The sequence below is a fragment of the Cicer arietinum genome, chromosome 1, assembly GCF_000331145.2.
Source record: "Cicer arietinum cultivar CDC Frontier isolate Library 1 chromosome 1, Cicar.CDCFrontier_v2.0, whole genome shotgun sequence".
NCBI lineage: Eukaryota > Viridiplantae > Streptophyta > Magnoliopsida > Fabales > Fabaceae > Cicer > Cicer arietinum.
The window spans coordinates 53,569,998-53,596,732 of record NC_021160.2 but is presented as its reverse complement, the minus strand read 5'-3'; the positions used below and the strand labels follow the sequence as shown (position 1 = coordinate 53,596,732).

General features: G+C 24.5%; 2 protein-coding genes and 1 long non-coding RNA gene across 3 annotated transcripts; all 3 read right to left on the bottom strand.

Annotated features, from left to right (window-relative positions):
* Positions 1-1,715: 1,715 nt before the first annotated feature.
* On the bottom strand, positions 1,716-3,972 carry LOC105852145 (embryo-specific protein ATS3-like). Its single transcript, XM_012715801.3, has 3 exons — positions 3,723-3,972; positions 3,029-3,145; positions 1,716-2,200 (listed from the first exon to the last, which is right to left on the bottom strand). The coding sequence occupies exons 1-3, from the start codon at positions 3,876-3,878 to the stop codon at positions 1,919-1,921; spliced, it is 555 nt and encodes a 184-aa protein (XP_012571255.1). The 5' UTR covers positions 3,879-3,972; the 3' UTR covers positions 1,716-1,918.
* A 6,681-nt stretch (positions 3,973-10,653) lies between these two features.
* Positions 10,654-13,183, bottom strand: LOC101492589 (embryo-specific protein ATS3B-like). Its single transcript, XM_004487160.4, has 3 exons — positions 12,792-13,183; positions 11,874-11,990; positions 10,654-11,039 (listed from the first exon to the last, which is right to left on the bottom strand). Exons 1-3 carry the CDS (start codon positions 12,945-12,947, stop codon positions 10,752-10,754), a joined length of 561 nt encoding a protein of 186 aa, XP_004487217.2. The 5' UTR covers positions 12,948-13,183; the 3' UTR covers positions 10,654-10,751.
* A 5,711-nt stretch (positions 13,184-18,894) lies between these two features.
* LOC101492917 (uncharacterized) lies at positions 18,895-22,903 on the bottom strand. The gene is made up of 3 exons (XR_012163044.1): positions 22,691-22,903; positions 19,736-19,852; positions 18,895-19,404 (listed from the first exon to the last, which is right to left on the bottom strand). It is a non-coding gene; the product is annotated as an uncharacterized lncRNA (long non-coding RNA).
* Between the last annotated feature and the right edge of the window lie 3,832 nt (positions 22,904-26,735).

Below are 26,735 nucleotides of genomic sequence, written 5' to 3'. Positions count from 1 at the left end.
TTATATAATTGAAAAAAAAATTACATTGCTAAAAAAATTTATATTATTAAAATTTGCAATACATTATATCAAGTTAAAATTGTTGACCATGTACGTAACAATAAAATATCATAAAAAACAATACATTGTCTTACATACAAAATAAATCAACAAAAGTAAAATGTATTAAAGATAAATAAGTAAAGTCAAGTACATAAATCGAACTAGTAGATCAACGACTTAACAAATGCAAGACGATCAACATTATCACAATCCTAAAATATGTGCAAGCAATGTGACACATAATATTTTGTCTGCTGCAGTAAAACACTCTTTGTTGTGTTAGCTACATTTTCTTCAACTCATTCATAATATTTTGTGAATCATCAAACACATTTTTACCAATACATAGACGATTTGCAGTTTCACCCAATTATTATAAACTTTTTTCAAGTCAATTCCCAAAAGAATTTCCTAATTCAGAAATACCATGAGCAATATTATATGCTCATATGTTTCTTATCTTTGATTGAATTTTCATTTGGTCATTATTACCTCTAGATTGTGATTGACAAAGAGATAGTGATTGAGTAATTTCTACTTAAAGCTCATCACCATTAATTTGTTCTACCTTTACTTTATCTATCTCTTCGACATTATCACTAGGGGGAGCATCTCCCTTACCAATAGCACGATCTTTTCCAAAATTACAAACAAGCTTATCAAAGACTAACATACCTATAATGTTTTGCGTTTGGACGACTCTACACAAACATAAAAAATATAACTTTTCAAATAATCAAAATGAACTCAATAGAATATACGAAGTTGCAATAAATTAATGAACACTAACCTTCGCATATTCTTTCCATACTATCCACCTTAATCATTTTTTTCTCTTCATCCCAACCGAATTCACTGTGATTTAACATATCAAAAGTTGTTCCATAAATTAACTTTGACCTCTTTATTGCAGATTCAAAGTGTGTTTTTACCTTAATTCCACATCCAAAAAAAATTTCCTCCAATTTTGCCTTGAGCACAGTTAAGGTATTTGCTTTGAATTGTTCATTGTCACATCTTAGACCATTATTTACAGCTTCAATTAGTATATCAAGAAATTACTTCATTATCTTTTTCAGACAATTTTTACAATCTCTCTTCCTCTTGTTACTTGATATGCGTGCCAAATTTAGATTTCATTTCTATTGTCAACCAAATTATAAACTATATAGTATTTCAATAATTCTACATCAATAAAATAAAAAAGCAAATCACATAAAAGATTGTAAATATATAATGAACAAAAGTTTCAAAATATAAAACAAATAAAAAAGTCATTTATTTCAATATGGAAGGTTCCAAGATACTGAGCAAATGTTCTCCTCTTAATATCTCTCTATCCATTAATTGATTTCTAATTCTATAATTTCCATAAAACCACGTTAAAGAATGACTCACTATAAAAAAAATTGCTAAACAAAATCCAACCATCTTAAAAAAACATTTGTTCGAACTAACTAGTGTTTAAACAAATTTCATGTTCTGAATTGGAAATTTGTCACCGGATGATGAATACGGTACACAACATATTGATTCCATCTTTTATTTCGAAAGCTATTGGCATATGTATCTTGTGTTACTTTTATTAAAAGTTTCTAGTTTTTCTTTGAATCTTAGTCCCTTTTTATTCACCAACAACAACTAGAAACATACATACCAATATGCAAAGAAAATATCACAAATAAAGTACCGACACGGTCACGATCGAACCACACCAATACAAACATGCAACTTGATAATTCAACTCTAAGCTCCATACATATTATATATTATGTTGCTTCTAATTTTTATGAAATACAATAAGATTATCTTTATTTAAAAAAAATAAAAAGAAAGAAAGAGTCCATATAATATTATTTTAGGAATGTAATTAACACTAATATTTAGGACAATAGTTGGGGCCATATCCCAAACCATCATCAGGAATAATATAGTTCTCATCGAAATCAAATCTGATTGGAGGGTTCTTATAGTCCTCTATGTAGACATACTCTACTATCCAAGTATCATCAAACGTTGGTAACAAACTATGATGTCCACTCCTAATTATCAACAATCTGCAGATTTTGTCGCGACATGGTCCCTCTAAGTCCAATTGAACTGTCATGCACTGCCCCACCCTCTCATCCTTAGGACCACCCATATTCTCAATGTAAATCTGCAATTAAATTAAAATTTTAAATAAATTTTCGGTTTTTATAAATTTTTAAAATTTTTAATTTTACTCATGATAAAAAATTATATTTTTTAATTTATATATAATTATTTTGCAAGTTGTTTTAATTATTGTTGAAATAAAATATCATTAAACTTTTAAATTTTTGAATATCTTTTACAGTCATATTTTAAATATTATTAAAAATTTATCTGCACAAATTTACAATTTTTTAACATGGAATAAATTAAATATTAACTTTTAAATGTCACATGTTCAAATTTAAAGTATATAAAATATAGACCTATAAATCAACTTTTGAGTTTGTTTTTTGTGTATAAATATTTTATATTATAAATATTTATGCAAAATAATCATTCAAAAATATACGTTGATGTTTCAATAATGATTAAAATGGCTTGCATTGGACTAAAATATGTGATTTTTTTTTACAATGAATAAAAATAAAATTTTAAAATTTATAGAGTAGAAAAACTTATTTAATCCTAAATTAAATATATATGTATAGATATACTTCGACCAAAATTTTATTTGAGTTTTTCAAACAATACATTAGTACTTGATTAATTCTAGTGAAAGAAAATTAAATATTGTGATTAGGAAATAAAATGTAACTTTTACAGGAAAAAATTAAAAAGAATACATAATGTGATTTGTTTTGCAAAACAAGAAACAAAGTCACAAAATTTTTAAATTGAGTTAATAGTATTTGTGCAAGAAATTAAATTTTGAAGAGGAATTGAGAAACATGTATAGTTACTAGTTATATTATATGGTTAATTAATTATTTGTAGTAGAGAAAAACATTACCAATCCATTGCGTGAAGCGTCTCCAAATGAAAGAGTGATTATGTCATTTGTATGAACTGGAGAGCGACAACTTGTTTTTACGGTAACCTTGTATTTGCAATCCCATTTATCAAAATTCTGAAACATGCATATATACAAATCATATACATAGCCTTTTATTTTTAAGATGCAATAAAACATGAAATTAATTTGAGTAAATAAAACTTTCATATATAAAATGTGTATTGACCACAAGGGCATTAATGAAAACTAAAGCACAATTTCCCAACCCTAAATTTTTGGCAGCAAACAAATTAAAAAGGCACTAATCAAAAACTACTACTAAACAATTTAATTAAACGATATAAATCCTTACATATAAGTTATATCCTTATTAAAAAGATAAAATAAAATTAATTTTAAATAAAGTATAAGTTATTTTTATAAATTACGCCGGAGAGTTTATGAAAAAAATTAAAAATAACTTATAGACACGTTATAAACTATTTTCTTACACTCTCTCAAATAATATCACATGCATTTATGCTATTTAATAATATCAAATAAGTCAATACAAACAAATTTATATTGTGTGCATAACTAAATTAAAAACTTAAAACATAAATGTTTATTATTTAAATATTTATATATAAGCAATTTATGTAACAAAAGATAACGTTAATATTTTCGAAAAAATAAAATAAAATTTAGTTACTTGTAACTGGGTAACGTCAAGTGCCGAAGATTGATTTATTTGAGATTCAAACCGAGTGAGCAATGTTGGTGTTGCATGAGACAAAACAACAATTGTGGAGAATGTGAGGATTAAGATAAGAACTTTCATGATTTTATTAACCTCTTTTCTTTGCATTAAAGAGAAGAGATGGAGGAATACCTAATTGATTTTAGATATTGTTGGATTATATACTATAGCATTACAAATGCCTGAAGCTATATTTAATGACAACATGAAATACCAACATTACACTATATATATATTTTAATATTGTGCAAACCACCCAATTATTGCATGATTTTGTAGAGTGCTCTAATAGATACATGAGATTATAATATTTCAAAACATCTATGACTCTATAAAAACATTTTTTATATTAATCTTTTTGATAATATGTGGCAAACTATAGAGGTCAAATAGTAAATTCGATTCTAATGTCATACACACTAAATTGATTATAAGTTATTAAACATAGAGACTTAATTATTTGTAAGTATTTAAAAATTTTAACTCATACAAAATTATATAATATATAGTTTTAGTCCATACAAAATTATATAATATATAGTTTTAGTCCATACAAAATTAATCTATCTTTATTTTATTTACTCTTTTTTTTTGTTCTCACATGTAAGAACTTGTAAAGATCTTTTTTAGTCACTATTAATATAAAAAAAAAAGTCATATATTTTAGATTAATTGTTAATTTTTTCATACTACTGTTTAATGTTAAATAAATAAAAATTAGCATTTTTCATATAGGTGATTTTCACCATTCTCCTAGGGTACATTAGCACTTTTATAAATCGTGAAAGGCTAAGTTGGTGTGAGGGACTACATGGTCCCCTTATATTTTTGTTAAATGTTGCATCCTCAAGTTAAATGAAATCGTGAATGTCTCAATAATCCATATCATTGGTTCACATGCAATTTAATGTTAGATAACAATTTTATATTAAATTATTCTGATTTATTTTTTTTAAAGGATAAATAATTGTATTTTTTTTTATTAAAAACTAATCTATCATCCATGTTTTTTTTTTAAAGGATCAGAATGTTAATCTTTTCACATTAATGTATTATATGTAATATTATTTAAAAAATTAAAATGACAAAAATTATCGAATTAAAGTCTTTTCACATGAATGGATTATATGTAATAGTCATTTCACACTATTTAAAGTCTTGACGTATATTAATGTCATTTGTTAATTAAAAAATCAAAATAATTAAAATTATTGAATTTTAAAATATAAAATCAAACTTTGTAAATTAGAAAAAAAAATGATGATATTAAAATTCTAAGTAAATCTAAATATTTTTAGTAATTACTATGAAAATATTGAAATGTTTGTTTTCTACACATTAATTAACGAATATAATTATCTTAAATGTTTTATTTTTTATAATATGTATTGAAAATATCAAAATTTAAACCTAAATTATTCCATGTAGTATATATTTTTAAATAAATTAATATATATCTGCATATAGTCACTTAAATGCTTATAAATAACAATACCAAATCCAATATTTGAACGTGTTTATGATAATCTATTGAATTGTTTATGTGCGTGTTTTTCACTTAACATCTTTCTGATTTTATATTTTCAATAAAAAATATTACCATTATATTTTTGTTGGCAACAAATTATTGTTATAATCATAAACATCATATAAATAATCTAATATATAAATGTATGTATGAAATGTTATACAAATATAAACTATAAGAGACAATAAAAAACAAAAACAATTTAAATGTTTATGTTAAAATATACTTGATGTGTGTTTCTAATTTAATGTTCGAAAAAATATGAAAGAATGAAATTGATTGAGGTTGTGACACACTTTGATAAATAATGTACGTCAAGACTTTAAATAGTATAAATACATTTATTTCACTTATTGTAATTATTAGTATCAGCTTAAATGTGTCTTTACACATGCCATGAAAAGTGCTTTTTTTTAGGAAAAAAGTAGTTAACAGGAAAACACTAAATTTTATGTCTTTAAAAAGTAACCTTAATGGCTCGATGGAAGAAAAAAAGGGTGTATGGAATGTAATGATTCACTAATTCTTTTGCTTTGCTGAAAGATCATTGAATATTTGTTGATTTGGCCTTTTCATTATAACTTTTTTCCATAATGCATTGAGTTATCCTAAATTCAAAAAATAAGACAAATAAGTGCTCCCAACAATTTGTTTCTAATATATCCTTTGTTTTGTAACTTGCAAATATTTTTTCTTAATTATGAGTCTAAATTTGACTTTAATATTGATTAGCACTAACTAATTTTGTTGCAGTAATTAACTATATGAAAAAGTCATACTTACATTTGACTTTAATGACTGTTTACTAAGGGTTATTCCATTGAAGGTATGGTAATGAGCCTTATATAAGGCCATTTGGTTTCCTACATTTGAAAAATAGTAATTTAATTTTTAAATTAAAAAATATTGATCAATTTAGCCATTTTTTTAAATGTTAGACTAAAATTTTAATAGTTTTATGATTTTTTTTATGTAACAAAAAACTATTTAAATATTATTATGTTCAGTCCAAAAAAATAGAGTTCTTAGCCTGTTCTATAGTTGCAACTTTGTTTGATCTTCTACATCAGTCAATTCATTTTCATTACCAATTGAGATGCAATTTATCTCCTATGTGTCGGGTTCGATTGTCGCGAAAGACAAGAACTCGCTATTTTCATGAGGTGGAAGGGGGAGGGGAGAGAAGATTGTGATAAATAGTGTCTATAGCAGTAACAATTGTCCTATTACAAACCAAGATAATTGAAATCGAGATTTGATGAAACATGACAAATAGAATTCACTAAGCGAGCAATCTTATGGTTAAGAGAGTTCAAGGTAGTGAATTTGCTAAATTTTGCAAAGTTAATATTGCTAAGAAAATAGTAATCTCACTGGGCAAAATTAAAGGCGGTTTTACGGCTGGACTATAATTCACCGTGAAACATACGCATTCGCAAAACAAATTATATGTTTGCTGAGCGAAATGTCACTTAACTAAATCTCTCTTTGTTGAAGTGCTGAGCAAAATGTCACTTAACTAAATCTCTCTTTGTTGAAGTTAGATGTAATCAATCATTTATCTTTTGTATCTCTTTTGATTTATAATTATATATTTTCAATCTACTAGCTCGATTCATGTCCTATATTAGAAATTTGTCACCGGGTGATGAATATGCTCTTTTATTTTGAATGCCTTATTGGCATATGTATCTTGTGTTACTTTTATAAGAAGTTTTAGTTTTTCTTTGAATCTTAGTCCCTTTTTATTCTCCCAAAACAACTAGAAACATACCTACCAATACGCAAAGAAAATCTCACTATTACAAGTACCACGGTCACGATCGAATCACACCAATACAAACGTACAACTTGATAGTTCAACTTTTATCATTAAATATTTATTAGTTACTTAGGTAGTATATAAAACCCTTATTAGAAGCAACCTTATTTGAGACTAACCTAACCTCTATAAATATTATGTTGATTCTAATTTTTATGAAATACGATAAGCTTATATTTATTATAAAAGAAAGAAAGAGTCCATATAATATTAGTTTATGAGTTTATACAATATAATAAAACAAACATGATATTTTGGCAAGTTTGATATATGTCAGCTAAATAAAATGTTATGCAAATATAAAGTTTCTATTAATAGAAATAACTGTGCAGATTTTTTTATAAAAATAAAAATAAAACTTCCATTATATCACAATTTGACATGATATTTCCGTTGAGACTTTAGTGGCCAATTAAAAAATAAAAAGAATGAATTAAAAATAAAATATAACGAATCACACCACGGCTTGACAATTATTTAAAAGTCATGGGTTTTTAAACACTACTTTAACAATCACTGCTTCAAATTAATTTAATTACAAATTTTATTTTATTTTACGAATTCTTTTAGTGTCTTCATTCTTAATTATGTGTTGTTAACGGTCTCTCCTCAATAATCTACTATTTTCGACGCCTCCCTTATAAATGTCATTCATATTATCTCATCTATATACAATCCCCTTTTAATTTTCCTTTAACAAAGATTCGTTATTTGTTTTTGTGTTTATCTTTCTCCGATGTTTGAAAAAAAAAATCAGATTTTGTTGCTTCAATTTCTCCAAAAAAAAGTTTTCGTGGAATTTGGTTGTTAGAGTTGTGCGAAGGTGGTTTCTGTCTGATATGAATATCAAACATAAATTTTATGTGATGGAAATGATATTGATCGATAACAAGGTTTAATTCTTTCTTTTATAAATTCAAAGTTTTAAGTTATACAAACTTATTTGTTATGTTATTAATTTAACAAATTTGTGTTTCATATTTTTTAAGGTGATAAAATTAAAGCAACGGTGCGAAAAACTCTTATATCTCGATTTGAGACTAATACTCGTGAGGGAGCTATGGTACAATTGTCCGAGAATTAGAGACCAATTTGGTCACAGCTTCTCTGTACTCATTCATTTCATTCCCAGAAATTCAAAATGTTGACATGAATTACTTGATTTGGTAAATTTATTTTAATTTGTCATTGTTATTTTATTTTAGTTATTCACAGTTTAGTCATTATTTTTTTAATAGATGTCATGGAGGTTTTAGTTGGAGTGTGACAATACATAGTTTATGAAATGAATGGTGTCAATACAAAATTTAAAGTTATTGAGTTAAAGTCAGATGAGTGAGCCTTTTTACATTATATAAATTTTTTTAGTATTTAATAACTTTCTCTATTATTTATTAACTAATTTTATTTGCTAAAAGTGAAGACGTTTAATGATAAAAACCAACTACAAAATGCAATGAATTGAACTAAGCTTTTATTCAATCCTGAAATTCCTGAGTCAATTTTTTTCAAACGCAAGTAAGGTTAAAAGAAAACTAGAAGTAGTACCAACTAACTTATTCAATTTTTTTATTTATTGAAATACTAACTTTATACTACCTCATCATCAGACACTCGAATAACTTTGGTTCGCCAATTCAACCATTGACTCATAAGAAGGATACTTCTCATTTGAGTTAAGAAGAAGAATTTTTAAGTCTTTTCCAACGCATGACTTTAGAGGAACTTAAGGATTGTCAAAATGAAATTTTTACAGTTTCAATGTCATATCTATTATAGTTCATTTAGTTTTGTTAATCATGTTTGTTATTTATAATTTTTACTTCTTTTGTAGGATATGGTTTGTGTTGTCTTTGATACAGTTAAACATATTCTTGTTGAATGTCATTGGTAGTATGGAGCATGTGTATGCAACAAAGGAGTTGTTATTGAATCTAAAAGGTTCTTTTTGTCTAAAATGTAAGAAATATGTATGGACAATTGTGCCACGGTGCGTTTAACAAATAAAATTCATTTATGTTAATTTATCAATTCCTTAGACTATTATTGATGTTAATAAATTTCATTATCTAATTTTGGTAAAAGGTATCGTATCAAGGTTAGAGTTGTCGATGATACTGATTATGATACCTTTGTCATATTTGATCATGACGAAATTTCGTTGACAAACAAATCATGTCTAAATTTGCTTCATGAAAAGGATCAAATCAGTATATTTCCTAAATTTTATTTTATCTTCAATCTTTATTTATTATTGATGTGGTCTGGTTATGTTTATTTCGATGATCTAGATTAATATTTTTAACAACAATGTGAATATTAGGATCCACAGTCTGACAGCGTGCCAAAAGAAATTGGAGATTCGGTTGAAAAACAGTTTCTATTTAAGATAGAGGCAAAAAATGATGTGAACTCAAATTTTGAAAATCATTTCGAGTCAAAAATATTTGTGGTGACTTGAATATTATAAAAAATTTCAGATATGTTGCTCTTGAAAAGGTTTCTATTCTTTTAACTTTTGTAAATTATTTTACTTATCTAAATCAATATGTATTACTTTCTAATTTTTGTAATTCGTGACTAAGGTTGATGTTGGTCTTGATAACGACGTAGAAGGTAGTGTAACGAATGATTTGATGAATAAGTTTGAAGAAGAAGCTACTGATGAGAAATATCAAGTCCCAAACCCTGTATGTGTACTCGTACTAGTTGAACATGATTCTGATGATTGTACCTCTCTTAAAAGGGGGTTCATGAAAGTCGCTGACGACAATGATGGAGTCAATTCAAAAAATGTGAAAAATATCAAAATTGAGAAGGAGCGAGAATAAACATAATACTTTATTTTATTTTATTTTGAATTAAGCTATGGTAGCCTTTGTTTTGGCGGAAATTTGTTAGTTTTGCGATGTTAGATTCATACATTAAATTTCTATCAATTTTCATTCATGAACGTTTGATGTTATGTTTGCATAAAATTTATTTAGGAATTAAAATAAAAAGTGTCTTTATTTTGTTATACATTTTTTATTGTTTATTTTTCTAAATTTTGCCTTAAAAATTGTACGTATTTGATATCTCTACGCGTATATTCCAATATTTATTTGTAAGGTTTTGTAATACTAACTCCAATTCTAAATTCTCTACTAAATAATTGATGCCACAAATTGAGCTTTTACCCATGAAGGCAAACAACTCAGCTTTTAAGTAGAAAAATATCCAATTCATCCAAACAAAAAAAAAATCATAATATAGAATTTATTCTGTAATTAAAAAAAATACAGTTCATTACCTCACTAACAGTTTTTTTAATAATGATTTTTCAAATGTCAACAGATCCATTACATCACGATTTGACAGTTTGTAAGCTCTAGCAACTACTACTTCAAATTATTGACTAATATTACATAAATTTAATTAAAAAAATTATTTTATTTCACAAATTATTTTTATATTTATTTTTATAAGCAATTTTTGATAATAAAATTCAAACTATATCTTTAATATCAATGTCAATAAAATTATATTATTAATTTAAATTATTATATTATATAAATTAATATAACAATATATTTTGAAAATAGTAATTTATATATTTGCGACGCAGGATAACACACTAATTTAATTAACCCTAATCTTTAGGACAATAGTCGAGGCCATATCCATAACCATCATCAGGAATAATAATATCCTTAGGTTTGAAGTCAAATCTGATAGGAGGGTTCTTATAGTCCTCTATGGTCACATACTCTGCTATCCAACTATCATCATCAAACTTTGGTACCGAACTATGGGGCCCACTTCTAGATATCAACACTTTGCAGATTTTGTCGCGACAAGGTCCCTCTAAGCCCAATTCAACTGTCACGCAAGCCTCTAACCTCTTATTCTGAGGACCACCCAGATTCTCAACATCAATCTGCAATTAAATTAAAAGGTTAAATAAACTTTCGTTCTTTATAAAATTTTAAATTTTTGTTTTACTTCCGATAAAAAATCATATTTTATAATTTATATAAAATTATTGTACACGTTATTTTAATTGTTACTCAAACGAAACATCATTTAACTTTTAAATTTTTAAATATTTTTTGTAGTTGTATTTTGAACATTATTAAAAATTTATTTGCACAAATTTATAATTTTTTAATTTGGAATAAATTAAATATAAACTTTTAAATGTCACATGTTCAAGTTAAAAATACATAAAATATGGACTTCAAAATTAAATTTTGAGTTCATTTTTTGTGTATAAATTTTTTATATTGTAAATATCTATACAAAACAATCACTTAAAAATATATATTGATGTATCAATAAAGATTAAAACGGCTTGAATAATAATTTTATATGAATTAAAATATGTGATTTTTTTTTACGATGAATAAAAACAAAATTTTAAAATTTTATAAAGTAAAAAAAACTTATTTAACCCTAAATTAAATATATGTATGGATATACTTCAACCAAAATTTTATTTGAATTTTTATAAACAATACATTAGTACTTGATTAATTCTAGTGAAAGAAAATTAAATATTGTGATGATGTATTAAAATGTTACTTTTATAGGAAAAAATTGAAAAGAATAGATAATGTGATTTGTTTTCCAAAACAAGAAACAAAGTCACAAAATTTTAAAATTGAGTTAATAGTCACAAAATTTTAATATTGAGTTAATAGTCACAAAATTTCCAACATGTATAGTTAGTTATATTATATGGTTAATTATTCGTAGTAGAGAAAAATATTACCGTCCCATCGTGTGTAGCGTCTCCAAATGAAAGAGTGATTATGTCATTTGTATGAATTGGAGAAAGGCAACTTGTCTTTATAGTAGATCTGTATTTGCAATTTTGTTCATCCAAATTCTGAAACATGCATATATACAAATCATATACATAGCCTCTTATTTAAGATGCAATAAAACATGGAATTAATTTGAGTAACTAAAACTTTCATTTATAAAATGTGTATTGACTACAAGGGCATTGATGAAACTAAAGCACAATTTCCCAACCCTAAATTTTTGGCAGCAAACAAAAAAGGGCATTAGTCAAAAGCTACTACTAAACAAAGTAATTAAACAATATAAGTTTTTATATATAAGTTATATTTGTATTAAAAAGACAAAATAAAATTAATTTTAGATAAATTATAAATTGTTTTTATAAATTACACTGAGGAGTTTTTTAAAAAATTAAAAAATAACTTATAGATACATTATAAACTATTTTTTTACAGTTTCTCAAATAATATCACACACATTTTTACTATTCGATAATATTAAATAAGTCAATACAAACAAATTCATATTGTATACATAATTAAGTTAATTAAAAACTTAAAACATGAATGTTTATATATAAACATATAATGTAATAAAAGATAAAATAAAATAAAATTCATTTTAAATAAACTATTTAATATAAGTTATTTTCAGATTCTATTCTTGATCACTTATAAAGTTATGTTAAAATTAGCTTATGAAAAATGTATAAGTTCTTTTTTGGAGTTCCACCTAATAGTCTCATAGATGTTATTCTCCCTCTAAAAAAACTAACAACCACTCCCAAGTTGAAGCCGAGTTAATTAATTAAAAGGTATTTGGGTGTTAGCATTAATATTTCCAAAAAAAATAAAATAGAGAAAATAAAATAAAATTTAGTTACTTGTGGCTTGGTAGCGTCAAGCGCCGAAAATTGGTTTATTTGAGGTTCAAGCCGAGTGAACAATGTTGGTGTTGCACGAGACAAAACAACAATTATAGAAAATGTGAGGATTAAGGTAAGAACTTTCATGATTTTATTAACCTCTTTTCTTTGCATTAAAGAGAAGAGATGGAGGAATCACTTATTGATTTTAGATATTGTTGGATTATACTATAGCATTACAAATGCCTGAAGCAGATATTTAATGACACCATGAAATACTAACAATACACACTCTCTCTCTCTCTCTCTCTCTCTCTATATATATATATATATATATATATTAATATTGTGCAAACCACCCAATTATTGCATGATTTTGTAGAGTTTTCTGATAGATAAATGAGATTATTAATATTTCAAAGCATCTATGACTCTATATAAACATTATTTACATTAGCCTTTTTGATAATATATGGTAAACTATAGGGGTCAAATTGTAAATTTAATACTAATGTCAAGCACTAAATTGATTGGAAGTTGTTAAATATAGAGACTTAATTTAATGTATGGACCAACTTGATAATCTAGTTGTACATATTTGACAAAAAAACTTATAAGTGTAATTTTGACAAAGTTAAAGATATTTTTGAAGTATCTATTTGAGAGCCTAAGTGAGAGATCTATTTGATGATTTACTTCTTTAATATATTATTACTCTCTTTGTATTACATTGAATAACTCATTTTAAACAAAAAGTCCAAAAAAAATGACTTTCAATTTTTAGGGTTTTTTTTTTTTTTTTTTTTTTTTAAATTCTACAATCTAATTGATACTATTTGTGTCACTCTTAAGAGTGGATATTTTTTACATTACATTTATACTAATGATATATCATTACTCAACAAAAATTAGGTAAACAAATATTACTATCTCTTCATTAATATTTTGAACATTATTGAATATTTATTTAATTGTTACTTCATTAACATTATTAAACATTATTGATATATCATTAATATTTTTTGACGAATTATACATTTTTCTTAACATATATTAATTGTTACTTCTATAGTAAGACAATATTTCTCGTCATTAATATTTTGAACATTATTGAAGTATTTATTTACAATGAATCACTTTAAGCTTAGAATTTCGATCAATAAACTTGTTCAATTTTTATTGTATGTTCAAGATGGTTTCTCCAATAGTTTAATATACTTATTTTTAATTTAATTATGAATATTATAACTAAATTATATAATTTCCAAGTTAGATTTAAAATGAATTCATTGCTCACCCGTTCAATTCTCTGTTGCCGTTTGATTTTAATATATTAGTATTAACTTTAATATGTCTTTACACATATCATGGAAAGTAATTTTTTTTAGGGAAAATGTAGTTAATATATAGAAGAAAAGAACAAATTTTACTTCTATGGATCCATCTAAGAACAAAAGGGTGTGTGGAATGTAATACTTCACTAATTCTTTTGATTTGCTGAAAGATCATCGACTAATTGTTGATTTGACTTTTCGCTATAACTTGTTTTTGTAACGTAATAGTGTGTGTACATGTGATATTTATATTTTAATGCAATTTATTCATATATATTCAAAAGTGAAATGTGATATCGTATACAATTTTATGATATTAAATTATTAAAATGTAATAATTATTTATATGTTATTAATTAAACTATATCATATATTTGTATGATGTACGGGAACAAAATATAGATTAATTAGTATTCTAATTTTTATTTTAAGAAATAATTGTTTTTTAAATAAAATTTGATAATTAGTTGAAATAACTTTTTAATATTAAATTTTAAAATATATGAAAAATGCTAGGTCAAAATTTTATCTTTTATATATGTAACGAGGTATACATGATTAAGATGATATAAATTATTATTAATTTTTAAACTAGTGTATACTAAACAAAGTTAGTAATTTTAAACTGATTTGTTCCTCCACTCTTTTATCCTTTACCACTTATGTTCTATATAATGATAAAAAATATTTTTATATCCTAAAAAATATAGACCTTTGAAGTTTTATCATTATAAAAATTATAAAATTGTAAAATTTTCAATTCTTACAAAATTATATGATATATAGTTTTAGTCCATACAAAATTATTTTCTCTTTCTTTTATTTACTTTTCTTTGGTCTCATATATAAGAACTTGTTAAAGATATTTTTTAGTCACTATTAATATAGAAAAAGTCAAATATTTTAAGATTAATTGTTAATTTTTCTCATACCACTGTTTAATGTTAAATAAATAAAAATGAGCATATTTCATACAGGTGATTTTCACCATTCTCTTAGAGTCTTAATTGGCACTTATAATTCGTGATTGGCTAAGTTGGTCTGAGGGACTATATTTTTGTTAAATATCACATACTCAAGTTAAATGAAATCGGCAATGTTTCAGTAATATATATCATCAGTTCACATACAATTTAATGATTCACAATAATTTTAGATTAAATTATTCTGATTTATTTTTGTAAATGATAAAAAATAGTATTTTTTTATTAAAAGCTAATCTATCATTCAAGTTCTTTTTAAGGATCAAGTCTTTACTAAAAAGGTACATAACGTAACATATAGTTAAGAGACTCCCTATATTTCATTTTAATTGTCTTGTTTAAGTTGTGTGAATATATAAAAAAATGATAATTTTATCACTTTTAATGATAAAATGAATTTCATTTACTCAAATATCCTTATTAATTATTAATTATAGTTAGTTGAAAATTTTGATAAATTAAAATATATTAATAAAATAAAGTAATTAATAATATATTAATATTATAAAATAAATAATTTAAAAAATGTTAAATAAAACAATTAAAATACGACATAGAGAGTAAAAAACTTGCATAGAAAAATGGCGGATAATAACATGTGCTCAAAGAAGATAAAAGTGAATTTATACAAGGGTGTTATTTTTATGATTTTATTGGTTTGAAAAGGAAGATGGATGTTAATAATATAAATATATAAAACATATTAAAAAAATAAAAAGGAAGCTGAAAGGTTTGGTTAGTTTGAGCGGCATTTTAAGGACTGCTTAGACGCTAAATTAGTTTTATTTTACATTAATATATTATATATATCATATTATTTAAAATATGTTACTTTATAATTTGATAATTATAAAATTAAAATAGTCAAAACTATCGAATTTTAAAATATAAGATTCAATTTTGTAAATCAATCCGATTAAAATTGTAAGTAAACTTAAATGTTACTAGTAATTACTATAAAAATGTTGAAATGTTTGTTTTCTACACATTAATTAATGAATATAACTATCTTAAATTTGTGATTTTTTAAAGTAAGTATTGAAAATATTAAAATTTAAACATAAACTATCCCATCTAGTGTATTAATGCTTATAAATAACAATAGCAAATCAAATATTTGAGCATGTTTATGATACTCTATTGAATTGTATGTGCGTGTTAATAACTTAATTAATATTTTTCTAATTTTATATTTTCAATAAAAAAATATGACCATTATATTTTTGTCTTCAACAAATTATTATTATAATCATAAACATCATATCAGACAATTTAATATATAAATATGTGTAGATTGTTGTACAAATATAAACTGTAAGCGATAAAAAAACATAAAAACAATTTAAATGTTTTATGTTATAGTTTACTTGATGTGTGTGTTTATAATTTAAATTTTAGGATTAACCTATTGTCAATGTTCGAAAAAATCTGAAAGTACGAAATTGTTTGAAGTTGTGATACACCTTGATAAATAATGTAGGTCAAGACTTTAAATAGTATAAATACATTTATTTCACTTATTGTCAGTATTAGTATTACCTTAAATGTGTCTTTAAACATGCCATGAAAAGTGTTCTTTTTAGGAAAAATGTAGTTAATAGAAAAAAACCAAATTGTACGTCTTTAAAAATTAACCTAAATGGCTCCATGGAAGAACAAAAGGGTGTATGTGGAATGTAATAATTCACTAATTATTTTGCTTTGCTGAAAGATCATTGAATATTTGTTGATTTGGCCTTTTCATTATAACTTGTTTCCATGATGAATTGAGTTATCCTAAATTCAAAAAATAAGACAAATACTAATAAGTGCTCCCAACAATTTGTTTCTATTATATCGTTTCTTTTGCAACTTGTAAATATTTTTTCTTAATTATAAGTCTAAATTTGACTTTAATACCGATTAGCACTAACTAATTTTGTTACGTAATTAACTATATGAAAAAGTCATATGAAGTATCAATGTCGATTTACAAGGAAGAGAGATTTGAATTGTAAATGTTCTTATTTAAAATTTCCTGAAAAAACTTAAGATTTTAACTCAAGAATGATCTTTGTTAAGAAAACAGAAAACTGAGAACATTTTTTGTTTTTATCAAAAAACGGAGAACGTTTTTGGTTAACTTAAAATCAGAAATTCAGTTTATGTTTTTAACTTAAATGGTTAATTAGACTTAATAAATAAGGAAATAAGAGAAATAATACCACACACGAGTATATCCTGATTCACTCAACTTGAGTTATGTTTAGTCCTTAAAACTGTGAGATTTTCCACTAAATATTCAAAAAAAAAACCTTATTAGTTTTACAGCACCTATCTCAGATCAACTTTGATCTGTTACAAACTTAATTCATTTCTACCTAGAAAGAGATTAATCAGGTCACCTATTAGCCTTGATAGGATTTCTTACAATCTATCCAAACTATACTAAACTCTTATAGTTCAAGTTTGACAATAATGATGAAATTGATTTTGACATAATCTGAGATGTCTCAACTCTTCTTTGAGATTCGATTTTTACAAAGAATTCAGTATAATAATAGCAGAGTATTGAAATTTAATCAGAATTGATTCTTTTTTGAGAAGTGAGAATTTCAAGTATGTGAATGTGAATGATTTAATGAGATTTGTTAGCATTAATTGAACTTTTGTGATTTCCCTTGAGCATTGGCCTTTCTTTTATAGGTGTATTAGAGCAATTAATAATAGTCAAAAGAGATGTGGGTAGTGCTCTGTCAATTTTAACCAAAACCAATATATATGAATAAATATATTACAACCCTTGAATACTTTTTGAAATCTGTTAGAATGGACTTACTTTTTCATTCTTGATCAGATTTCTCTTGTGTTTAATGATCCTTTATGCTTCAGATGTATTTGTTGATGTCATTGTTTTGACCTAGAGTTTTGATTCTATCACAACAGCTTGGAGAATGATGATGAACTTCTGTAGAATGTTAATGAATATTCTAGAGATTAAAAATCAATCTAGAGTTCTAGTCATTGAACTTTATGGAGATTTGATGATCAATCTAGATGTCCAATCTTAATTATTCTGGATGTCTCCCTGATTAATCTGGATGTCTTGTACAATTCAATATTGTTTAACTCTCTTGAGAGTCAAGCTGGAGATTGTTCATACTTGTTTGAACTTGCTTGATTCACGACTTTTTCTCTTTGTGATTCGAATGGTTTCTTTGATTAGAATGGATTCTACTTGATCCTTGTCAAGTACTGATAACATAAGTATAGTTTCCAGAGACAGAATCTTCTTTGAACTAGTGGAGATTGATTGATCTTGGGGCTATAATGACCAGTCTTGATCTTGGAGAACATTCTTCGTTTTCACAGATTTTTTTCAGAATGTTCTCCTTTCAGCTTTTATCTTTTATTGTTGATTTATTTGATTTGCTAGAGTCTTATGTTATGTTAAATTAACATAACATTTAGAATCATAATTAACATTCTTAATTAACCTTTATTTATTTTCATCAAAACCTAAATTTAGAATTTGTCTTAATATCATACTTACATTTGACTTTAATGGTCGTTTACTAAGGGTTATTCCATTGAAGGTATGGTAATGAGCCTTATATAAGACCATTTGGTTTCCTACATTTGAAAAATAGTAATTTAATTCTAAAATTAAAAAATATTGATTAATTTAGTCATTTTGTTAGACCAAAATTTTAATAGTTTTATGATTTTTTATGTATCAAGAGTTTTCATACTCTATAGTTTAGATGATTGATTTGCTATTTTGAATATTTGTAGATTAAATAGATTGACATCTAAATTTTTAAAGACTAAAAATGACTATTTGCTCTATAATTTATTAATGTTTCACCAAAATTTGTTACATTGAATATTTAAACTATATAAAACACTTATTAGAAGCAACCTTATTTCAAGACTAACTTCCATACATATTATGTTGGTTTTAATTTTTATAAAATACAATAAGCTTATCTTTATTATAAAAAAAAAAAAAAAAAAAAAAAAAGAAGACATAAAGAGTCCATATATAGTATTATTTTAGGAATGTAATTAACACTAATCTCCATGACAATAGTCGGGGCCATATCCAACACCATCATCAGGAATAATATAATTAGGTTCGTAGTAAAATGTGATAGGAGGGTTCTTATAGTCCTCTACGGTCACATACTCTACTATCCAACTATCATAATTATACACTGATCCACTTCTAAATATCGTCATTTTGCAGATTTTGTCTTGACAAGGTCCCTCTATGATCACTACATCTGTCAGGCACCGCTCCAACCTAATACCACCCATACTATTAATATAAACCTGCAATTAAATTAAAACTTTAAATAAATTTTCAATCTTTATAGAATTTTAAAATTTTAATTTTAATAAACAATACATTAGTACTTGATTAATTCTAGTGAAAGAAAATTAAATATTGTGATTGCGTATTAAAATGTTACTTTTAAAGAAAAAAAAATTAAAAAAATAGATAATATGATTTGTTTTCCAAAATAAGAAACAAAGTCACAAAATTTTAAAATTGAGTTAATAGTGTTTGTGCAAGAAATTAAATTTTGAAGAATAATAGAGAAACATGTATATAGTTAGTTATATTATACGGTAAATTATTTGTAGTAAAGAAAAACATTACCGTCTGATAGCGTGTAACATTTCCAAATACAAGAGTAATCCTGTCATATGTAATAAATGGAGAAAGGCAACTTGTCTTTATAGAAACTCTGTAGTTGCAATTCAATTTATCCAAATTCTGAAACATGCATATATATACAAATCATATACATAGCCTCTTATTTAATATTTAATAAACTTTCATTTATAAAATGTGCAGTGACTACAAGGGCATTGATCAAACTAAAGCACAGTTTCCCAACCCTAAATTTTTGGCAGCAAACAAAGAGGGCACTAATCAAAAGCTATAACTAAACAATTCAATTAAACGATATAAATTCTTGTATTTAAGTTATACTTTTATTAAAAAGATAAATAAAACTAATGTTAGTTAAATTATAAGTTGTTTTTATAAATTAAACCGAGGAGTTTATGAAAAATTTAAAAATAACTTATAGACATATTATAATTATTTTCTTACATTCTCTCAAATAATATCACACACATTTATTCTATTTAATAATATCAAATAAGTCAATATAAACAAATTTATATTGTGTGCATAACTAACTTAATTAAAAACGTATAACATGATCGTTTATCATTTAAATGTTTATATATAAACAATTTATGTAATAAAAGATAATATAAATTAAATGATTTTAAATAAACAATTTAATATAAGATGTTTTCATATTCTATTCTTGATAACTTATAAAAATACGCTAAAATTAGTTTATGAAAGATGCATAAGTTGTTTATTCTCCCCCTAATAAAACTAACAACAACTCCCAAGGTGAAGCTGAGTTAACTAAAATGGTATTTAGGTGTTAGTGTTAATATTTTCAAAAAATAAAATAGAGAAAATAATATAAAATTTAGTTACTTGTGGCTGGGTAGTGTCAAGCGCCGAAGATTGGTTGATTCGAGATTCAAGCCAAGTGAACAATGTTGGTGTTGCATGAGACAAAATAACAATTAGGGAGAATGTGAGGATTAAGGTAAGAACTTTCATGATTTTATTAATCTCTTTTGTTTGCATTAAAGAGAAGAGATGGATACATGAGATACTGATTTTAGATATTGTTGAATTTTGTAGAGTGCTCTAATAGATACATGAGATTATCAATATTTAAAAAAATCTATGACTCTGTAAAAATATTATTTATATTAGTCTTTTTATAATATATGGTAAACTATATGGGACAAATTGTAAATTCGATACTAATGTCGGACACTTTGATTGTAAGTAGTTTACTAAAATGGTATTTGGGTGTTAGTGTTAATATTTTCATATTTGGATGATTAGTTAAAATTCAAGAAAAATTCTCAGTACTCAAATAAAGCCTTTTCAAGTTCAATATAAGTAGAAAATCATTTATGTCAGGTCAAACACTTAAATTACATGAACTTAGTATAAAATACTAAGATCAAGCTAAATATAAGATCAAGCTAATTATAAGCAGGAAAATAAGTATAAGCAAAAAATCAAATACAGTTGAAGCTAAATATTAAAATGTTCAATTTTGGCAGATCAAACAATAAAATTACATGAACTCAGTTCAAATTACATGGCTTATATAAAACAATTAAACACATTAAGATGCCTTTCTTATTTTCCTGGTGGGATTCACATTTGTTTATCTATTAACGATACAAAACGATGGATTAATCCAAATTTCCTCATCATGATCATCCCTAAGATATAAATCATCATCAATTGAATCAATTTCATGTGGTTGTGAGGGTTCGTAGGGTTAGAACAACGTATTAAATTTGTTTTTATTTATTTAAAGTGAATGATTTTTATTTAAAGCGCAAGTCCTTTACAACGCTTGTATAAAAAGCGCTCTAATAAGTCATTTAATTATATGAAAGCGCATGAACTTTACAGCGCTTTCACAAAAAGCGCTTTAAAAGCCATGTAACATAAGATGAGAGCGCTACATTTTACAGCGCTTGTGTTTAAAGCGCTCAAAAAGCGTTGTAAAAGCTATGGGAGATCGCTTCAATTTACAGCGTTTTTAAGCTATGGGAGAGCGCTTCAATTTACAGCGCTTTTACAAAAAGCGCTCTAAAAGGATTGTAAACATTATGTGCAAACGCTATATGACCCTACAACAGCGCTTGTCAAAAAAGCGTTGTTGTATCCTCCGTTATTTTTAAAAAATTCTACAACAGCACTTGTATTTAATAAACGCCGTAAAAAATGCGCTATAATATGTCTATTTTTGGCATAGTGACTCATATACATAGCCTCTTATTTAATATGTAATCAAACATGAAATCCATTTGAGTACATAAAACTTTCATGTAAAAAATGTGTAGCAACTACACTTCAAAAGGGTATTGATGAAATTGAAGCATCATTTTCCAACGTAAATTTTTGCAGAAACAAAAAGGGCACTAACGAAAAACTACTATTAAACAGATTGTCCGTTTTGTTTATAATAAATTATATCAAAGAGTTTATAAAAATAAATTAAAAATATTTATAAAAATCATAACTTTTTATATTCCACTCTCTCCAATAATATCATACGTGTTTATCCTATTTGATAATCTCAAATAATTTAATATAAACAAACTTATGTTGCGCAGATAACTAACTTAAATAGAAACTTATAATATATATAAACATTTATCATTTAAGTGTTTATATATAAATAATTTATGTAATAAAAAATAAAATTAAGTAAAATTATTTTAAAGTAATCTATTTAATATAAATTATTTTCATATTCTATTCTTAAAAGGTTATAAAAATAAAATAAAATAAAATCAGTTAATGAAAATACAATAAATTATTTTAGAAGTTCCGCCAAATACTCTGCAGAGATGTTACTCTTCCACTAACTAAACTAACAACTACTCCAAAGTTGAGGTCGAGTGAATTAAATGAGTATTTTTGTGTTAGGGTTAATATTTCAAAAAATATATTAAAATAAAGTGGCGAATATATATAAAATTTAATTACTTGTAGTTGAGCATCGTCAAGCGCAGAAGATTGCTTCATTTGAGGTTTAATCCGACTTAGAAATGTTGGTGTTGCATGCGATAAAACAATTAGGGAGAACGTGAGAATTAAGGTAAGAGTTTTCATAATTTTGCTAACCTTTTTTCTTTTCATCAAAGAGAAGAAGGAACGCCTAATTGATTTTAGACATTGTTGGGTTATATTATAACGTTACCCAAAGACAATATTTAAACTAAGACACCATGAAATACTAACAAAACAAAATACTTTACTTTTTTATTTAATTGTAATTTTAATCCCTCTATTTTTACTAATTTACGAAATTGGTTCTCCTATTTTTAAATCGACAGTTTTGCACTCTTTTTATGATTTTTAACTAAAAAATGATGACGTGTGATGTTTTAAATAACGTGACATATGATACGATAATATAAAATGATTAACACTCATAAAATTGGAATAAAACATAGTAAAATTTAACTTTCATGCTTCATAAATTTTTCATATTTTTTATTTAGTTAATTTCATATGAATAATTAATTAATCTAGATGATTCTATATCATAGAATTTTATCTCATCATTAAAAATATGTCAATTCTGCAATTTTTAGTTCAAATATCTAAAAGGGGACTAAAACTATCGACTTTTAAAATAGAATGACCATTTTCGTGAATTGATAATAATAGAGGGATTAAAACTGTAATTAAGTCTTTTTTTAATTTTAATATTGTGTAAACCATCTAATTGTACATAATCTTGTAGAGCGCTCTAACATGTCTACGGAATTATTAATATTTCAAATCATTTATAACTCGGCAAAACATTAGTCATATTAGTCCTTCTGATAATATATGGTTCAATATAGGGACCAAATTGCAAATTCAATAATAATGTCAGAGACAAAATTAATGATAAATTATAAAATATTCAGACTTTATTGTTTGTAATTGTTTAAATGTTTGTACCAACTTGATAGTTTAGTTGTCCCTGATTGACATTAAAACTTATATGAGGAATATTTAATAGAGACAAAAATATTTTTAAAATATTTATAATTTCATTAATCTATTTGAGAACGCCGTATAAAGTTAGAGATCAATTTCATCATGAACTTCTTTATTATTTTATTACTATTTTTGTACTATGTTGAGTAGCTCATTTATAAAAAATAGTTAAAAAATAAATGCCTTTTCGTTTTCAATTCAATATTTGTTATTATTTTTTAAATTCTACAACTTATTAATACTATTTTCGTTACACTTAAAATTTAATCAATATTTTTCAAGTTATATTTATCTTCCATCTCTTTTTTGACGAATTATATATATATATATATATATATATATATCTATATATATATATTACAAATTATGCATTTTCTTAATATTGGCCCATAAAGTTCTAATATTTGTTAACAATAATGTTTTGAAAATTATTCAAGTATTTGTTTACAATGAATAACTTTAACCTTTGAATTTCCATATAAATAGAATAAAACTCAATAAATTTGTTAAATTTTATTTTGTATATTTAAGATGGTTTATCCAATAGTTTAATCTACTAAATTTTTAACTAAATTATATAATTTCCGAGTTAGACTTAAAATGGATTCATTGCTCAACCGTTCAATTCCCTCTTTCAGTTTGATTTTCATATATATTAGTATTATATGTCATGAAAAATAACTTTCTTTAGGTAAAAAGGAGTTAATTGAAGAAAAACAAATTGTACATCTTTGTAAACCTTAAAGGATCCATGGAAGAACAAAAAGGTGTGTAATATAATAATTCACTATTCTTTTGCTTTTCTTAAAGATCATCTATTATTTGTTGATTTGGCCCTTTCATTCAAACTTATTTCGGTAAGGGGAACACACACATTACAATATTTTACATTTTAATATGATTGATTTATATATTCAAAAGTAAATTTAACATAAATTTTAGGATTAATTACAGTTTCAGTTATTTTATTTTTACAATTCATATAATTGACTCTCTTATTTTAAAATTTAATAGTTTTTATTCTTCTTCTATATATTTGAATTAAAAAAATGATGATATAACATGTTTTAAATGATGTGTTATATAATCTCATGATGTAAAAACATCGAAATATATTAATTATTCATATGTTATTAATTAAACTAAATCGTTTACCTGATGCAATGATATAATAATATAAGATTAATATTATTTTATTTTAAGGAATAAATGTTTTTGGAAATAAAATTTAATAATTAGTTAAAATTATTTTTTAATATTAAATTTTAAAATATGTGAAAAATACTACGTCAAAAAATTAACACTTTTATTTCATATATGCAGTGAGATATGCATGATCAACATAATATAAATTGTTATAAATTTTAAAAGCTTAAGTTCGTGTTTTTCTGATTTTTGTCTCTGTAAATTTTATTTTTCAATTTAAACCATGTAAATTCAATTTAGTTTTAAAATTATCATTGTTGTTAGTTGTTGTTAAAAAAAAAAAACTTATGTGGCAAATGGAGGTGTGGTGTGGTAGTATTTGACACGACAATAGTTGATGAGGATAAAATCATAAATTCCTAAATTTAAATAACCTAAAATTTGAAATTCCTTTTTTCCTTCTTCGCCGTGGTGCAACCTAAAATTCCAACTATGCTTGTTCTTAGTTTCACTATGGCGTCATTTTTGTCTGCAACAAATATAACTAATTTCAATTGCCTGAGTGTGGGTGTAGGAAAGCAATGCGCATATAATACATCTCCAACACAAATGAAAATCCTAAATGACGATTTTGGAGATGTCCTCGTTGGGATGTGAATAATTTTTCTTAAATATGCAATTTTTATGTTTATACTTTATAATTATAGTTTACATTTAATAAATCCCTAAATCTAGTTTACATTTCCTAATTCCTAAATCTAATTTCTGATTTTGGATAGAAGGACTAAAATATAATATTTTCAACTTAATTTAATTTATTTTTTAATCAATTTCATTATTTAATTGTATTTTTTAATAATTTAATTTATTTCATTCTATTATTGATTATTTAATTAATAATAATCATCCATGAAACAGCTACATCACTCTTTTGTTTGTCACATAAACTTTTTTTTTACAACAATTAGCAATAGATATAATTTTAAAATTAAATTGAACTAACATGGTTTAAATTTTAAACAAAATTATATAGACAAATATCAGAAAGACACGAACTTGCATCCACGTTGTAGTTGAAGTTGAATTTAATGGCCATATACCAAGGGTTATGCCAATTGAAGGTATGGTAACAAGCATTAGATAAATCCATTTGAAAAATAGTACTTTAGTTCTTAAATTAAAAAATATCCATCAATTTAATAATTTTTTCAAATGTTAGACTACAATTTTAATACTTTTATTCTTGCTTGATGTAGTAAAAGACTATTGAAGTTAGTATGTATAACTTTTATTGGTTTTGATATTCTTTTTTTTTTTTTTTTCATCAAGAGTTTTTATATTCTTTAATTAATTTGCTATTTTGAAAATTTATGGATTAAAGTGACTGACATCTAAATTATTAAGGACTAAAAATGAATGTTTACTCCATAATTTATTAATGTTTCATCAAAGCTTGTGTTATTTTTTAGTTTAAAAAAATTAAATTAAAATCAATTTATGCCACTAAAAATATTACTGGATTGAGTCACCTAAATTATCCCATGTAGTGTATTAATGCTTATAAATAACAATAGCAAATCAAATATTTGAGCATGTTTATGATACTCTATTGAATTGTATGTGTGTGTTAATAACTTAATTAATATCTTTCTAATTTTATATTTTCAATAAAAAAATATGACCATTATATTTTTGTCTTCAACAAATTATTATTATAACCATAAACATCATATCAGATAATTTAATATATAAATATGTGTGGATTGTTGTACAAATATAAACTGTAAGCGATAAAAAAACATAAAAACAATTTAAATGTTTTATGTTATAGTTTACTTGATGTGTGTTTATAACTTAAATTTTGGGATTAACCTATTGTCAATGTTCGAAAAAA

Excerpts from the sequence above, each read along its gene's own strand:
- LOC105852145 (XM_012715801.3), bottom strand. The coding sequence starts at position 3,878 with ATGCAAAGAAAAGAGGTTAATAAAATCATGAAAGTTCTTATCTTAATC. Across the intron at positions 3,146-3,722 it reads TTGACGTTACCCAGTTACAA|AATTTTGATAAATGGGATTG; the intron begins GTAACTAAATTT and ends TGCATGTTTCAG. Across the intron at positions 2,201-3,028 it reads ACGCTTCACGCAATGGATTG|ATTTACATTGAGAATATGGG; the intron begins GTAATGTTTTTC and ends ATTTAATTGCAG.
- LOC101492589 (XM_004487160.4), bottom strand. The coding sequence starts at position 12,947 with ATGCAAAGAAAAGAGGTTAATAAAATCATGAAAGTTCTTACCTTAATC. Across the intron at positions 11,991-12,791 it reads TTGACGCTACCAAGCCACAA|AATTTGGATGAACAAAATTG; the intron begins GTAACTAAATTT and ends TGCATGTTTCAG. Across the intron at positions 11,040-11,873 it reads ACGCTACACACGATGGGACG|ATTGATGTTGAGAATCTGGG; the intron begins GTAATATTTTTC and ends ATTTAATTGCAG.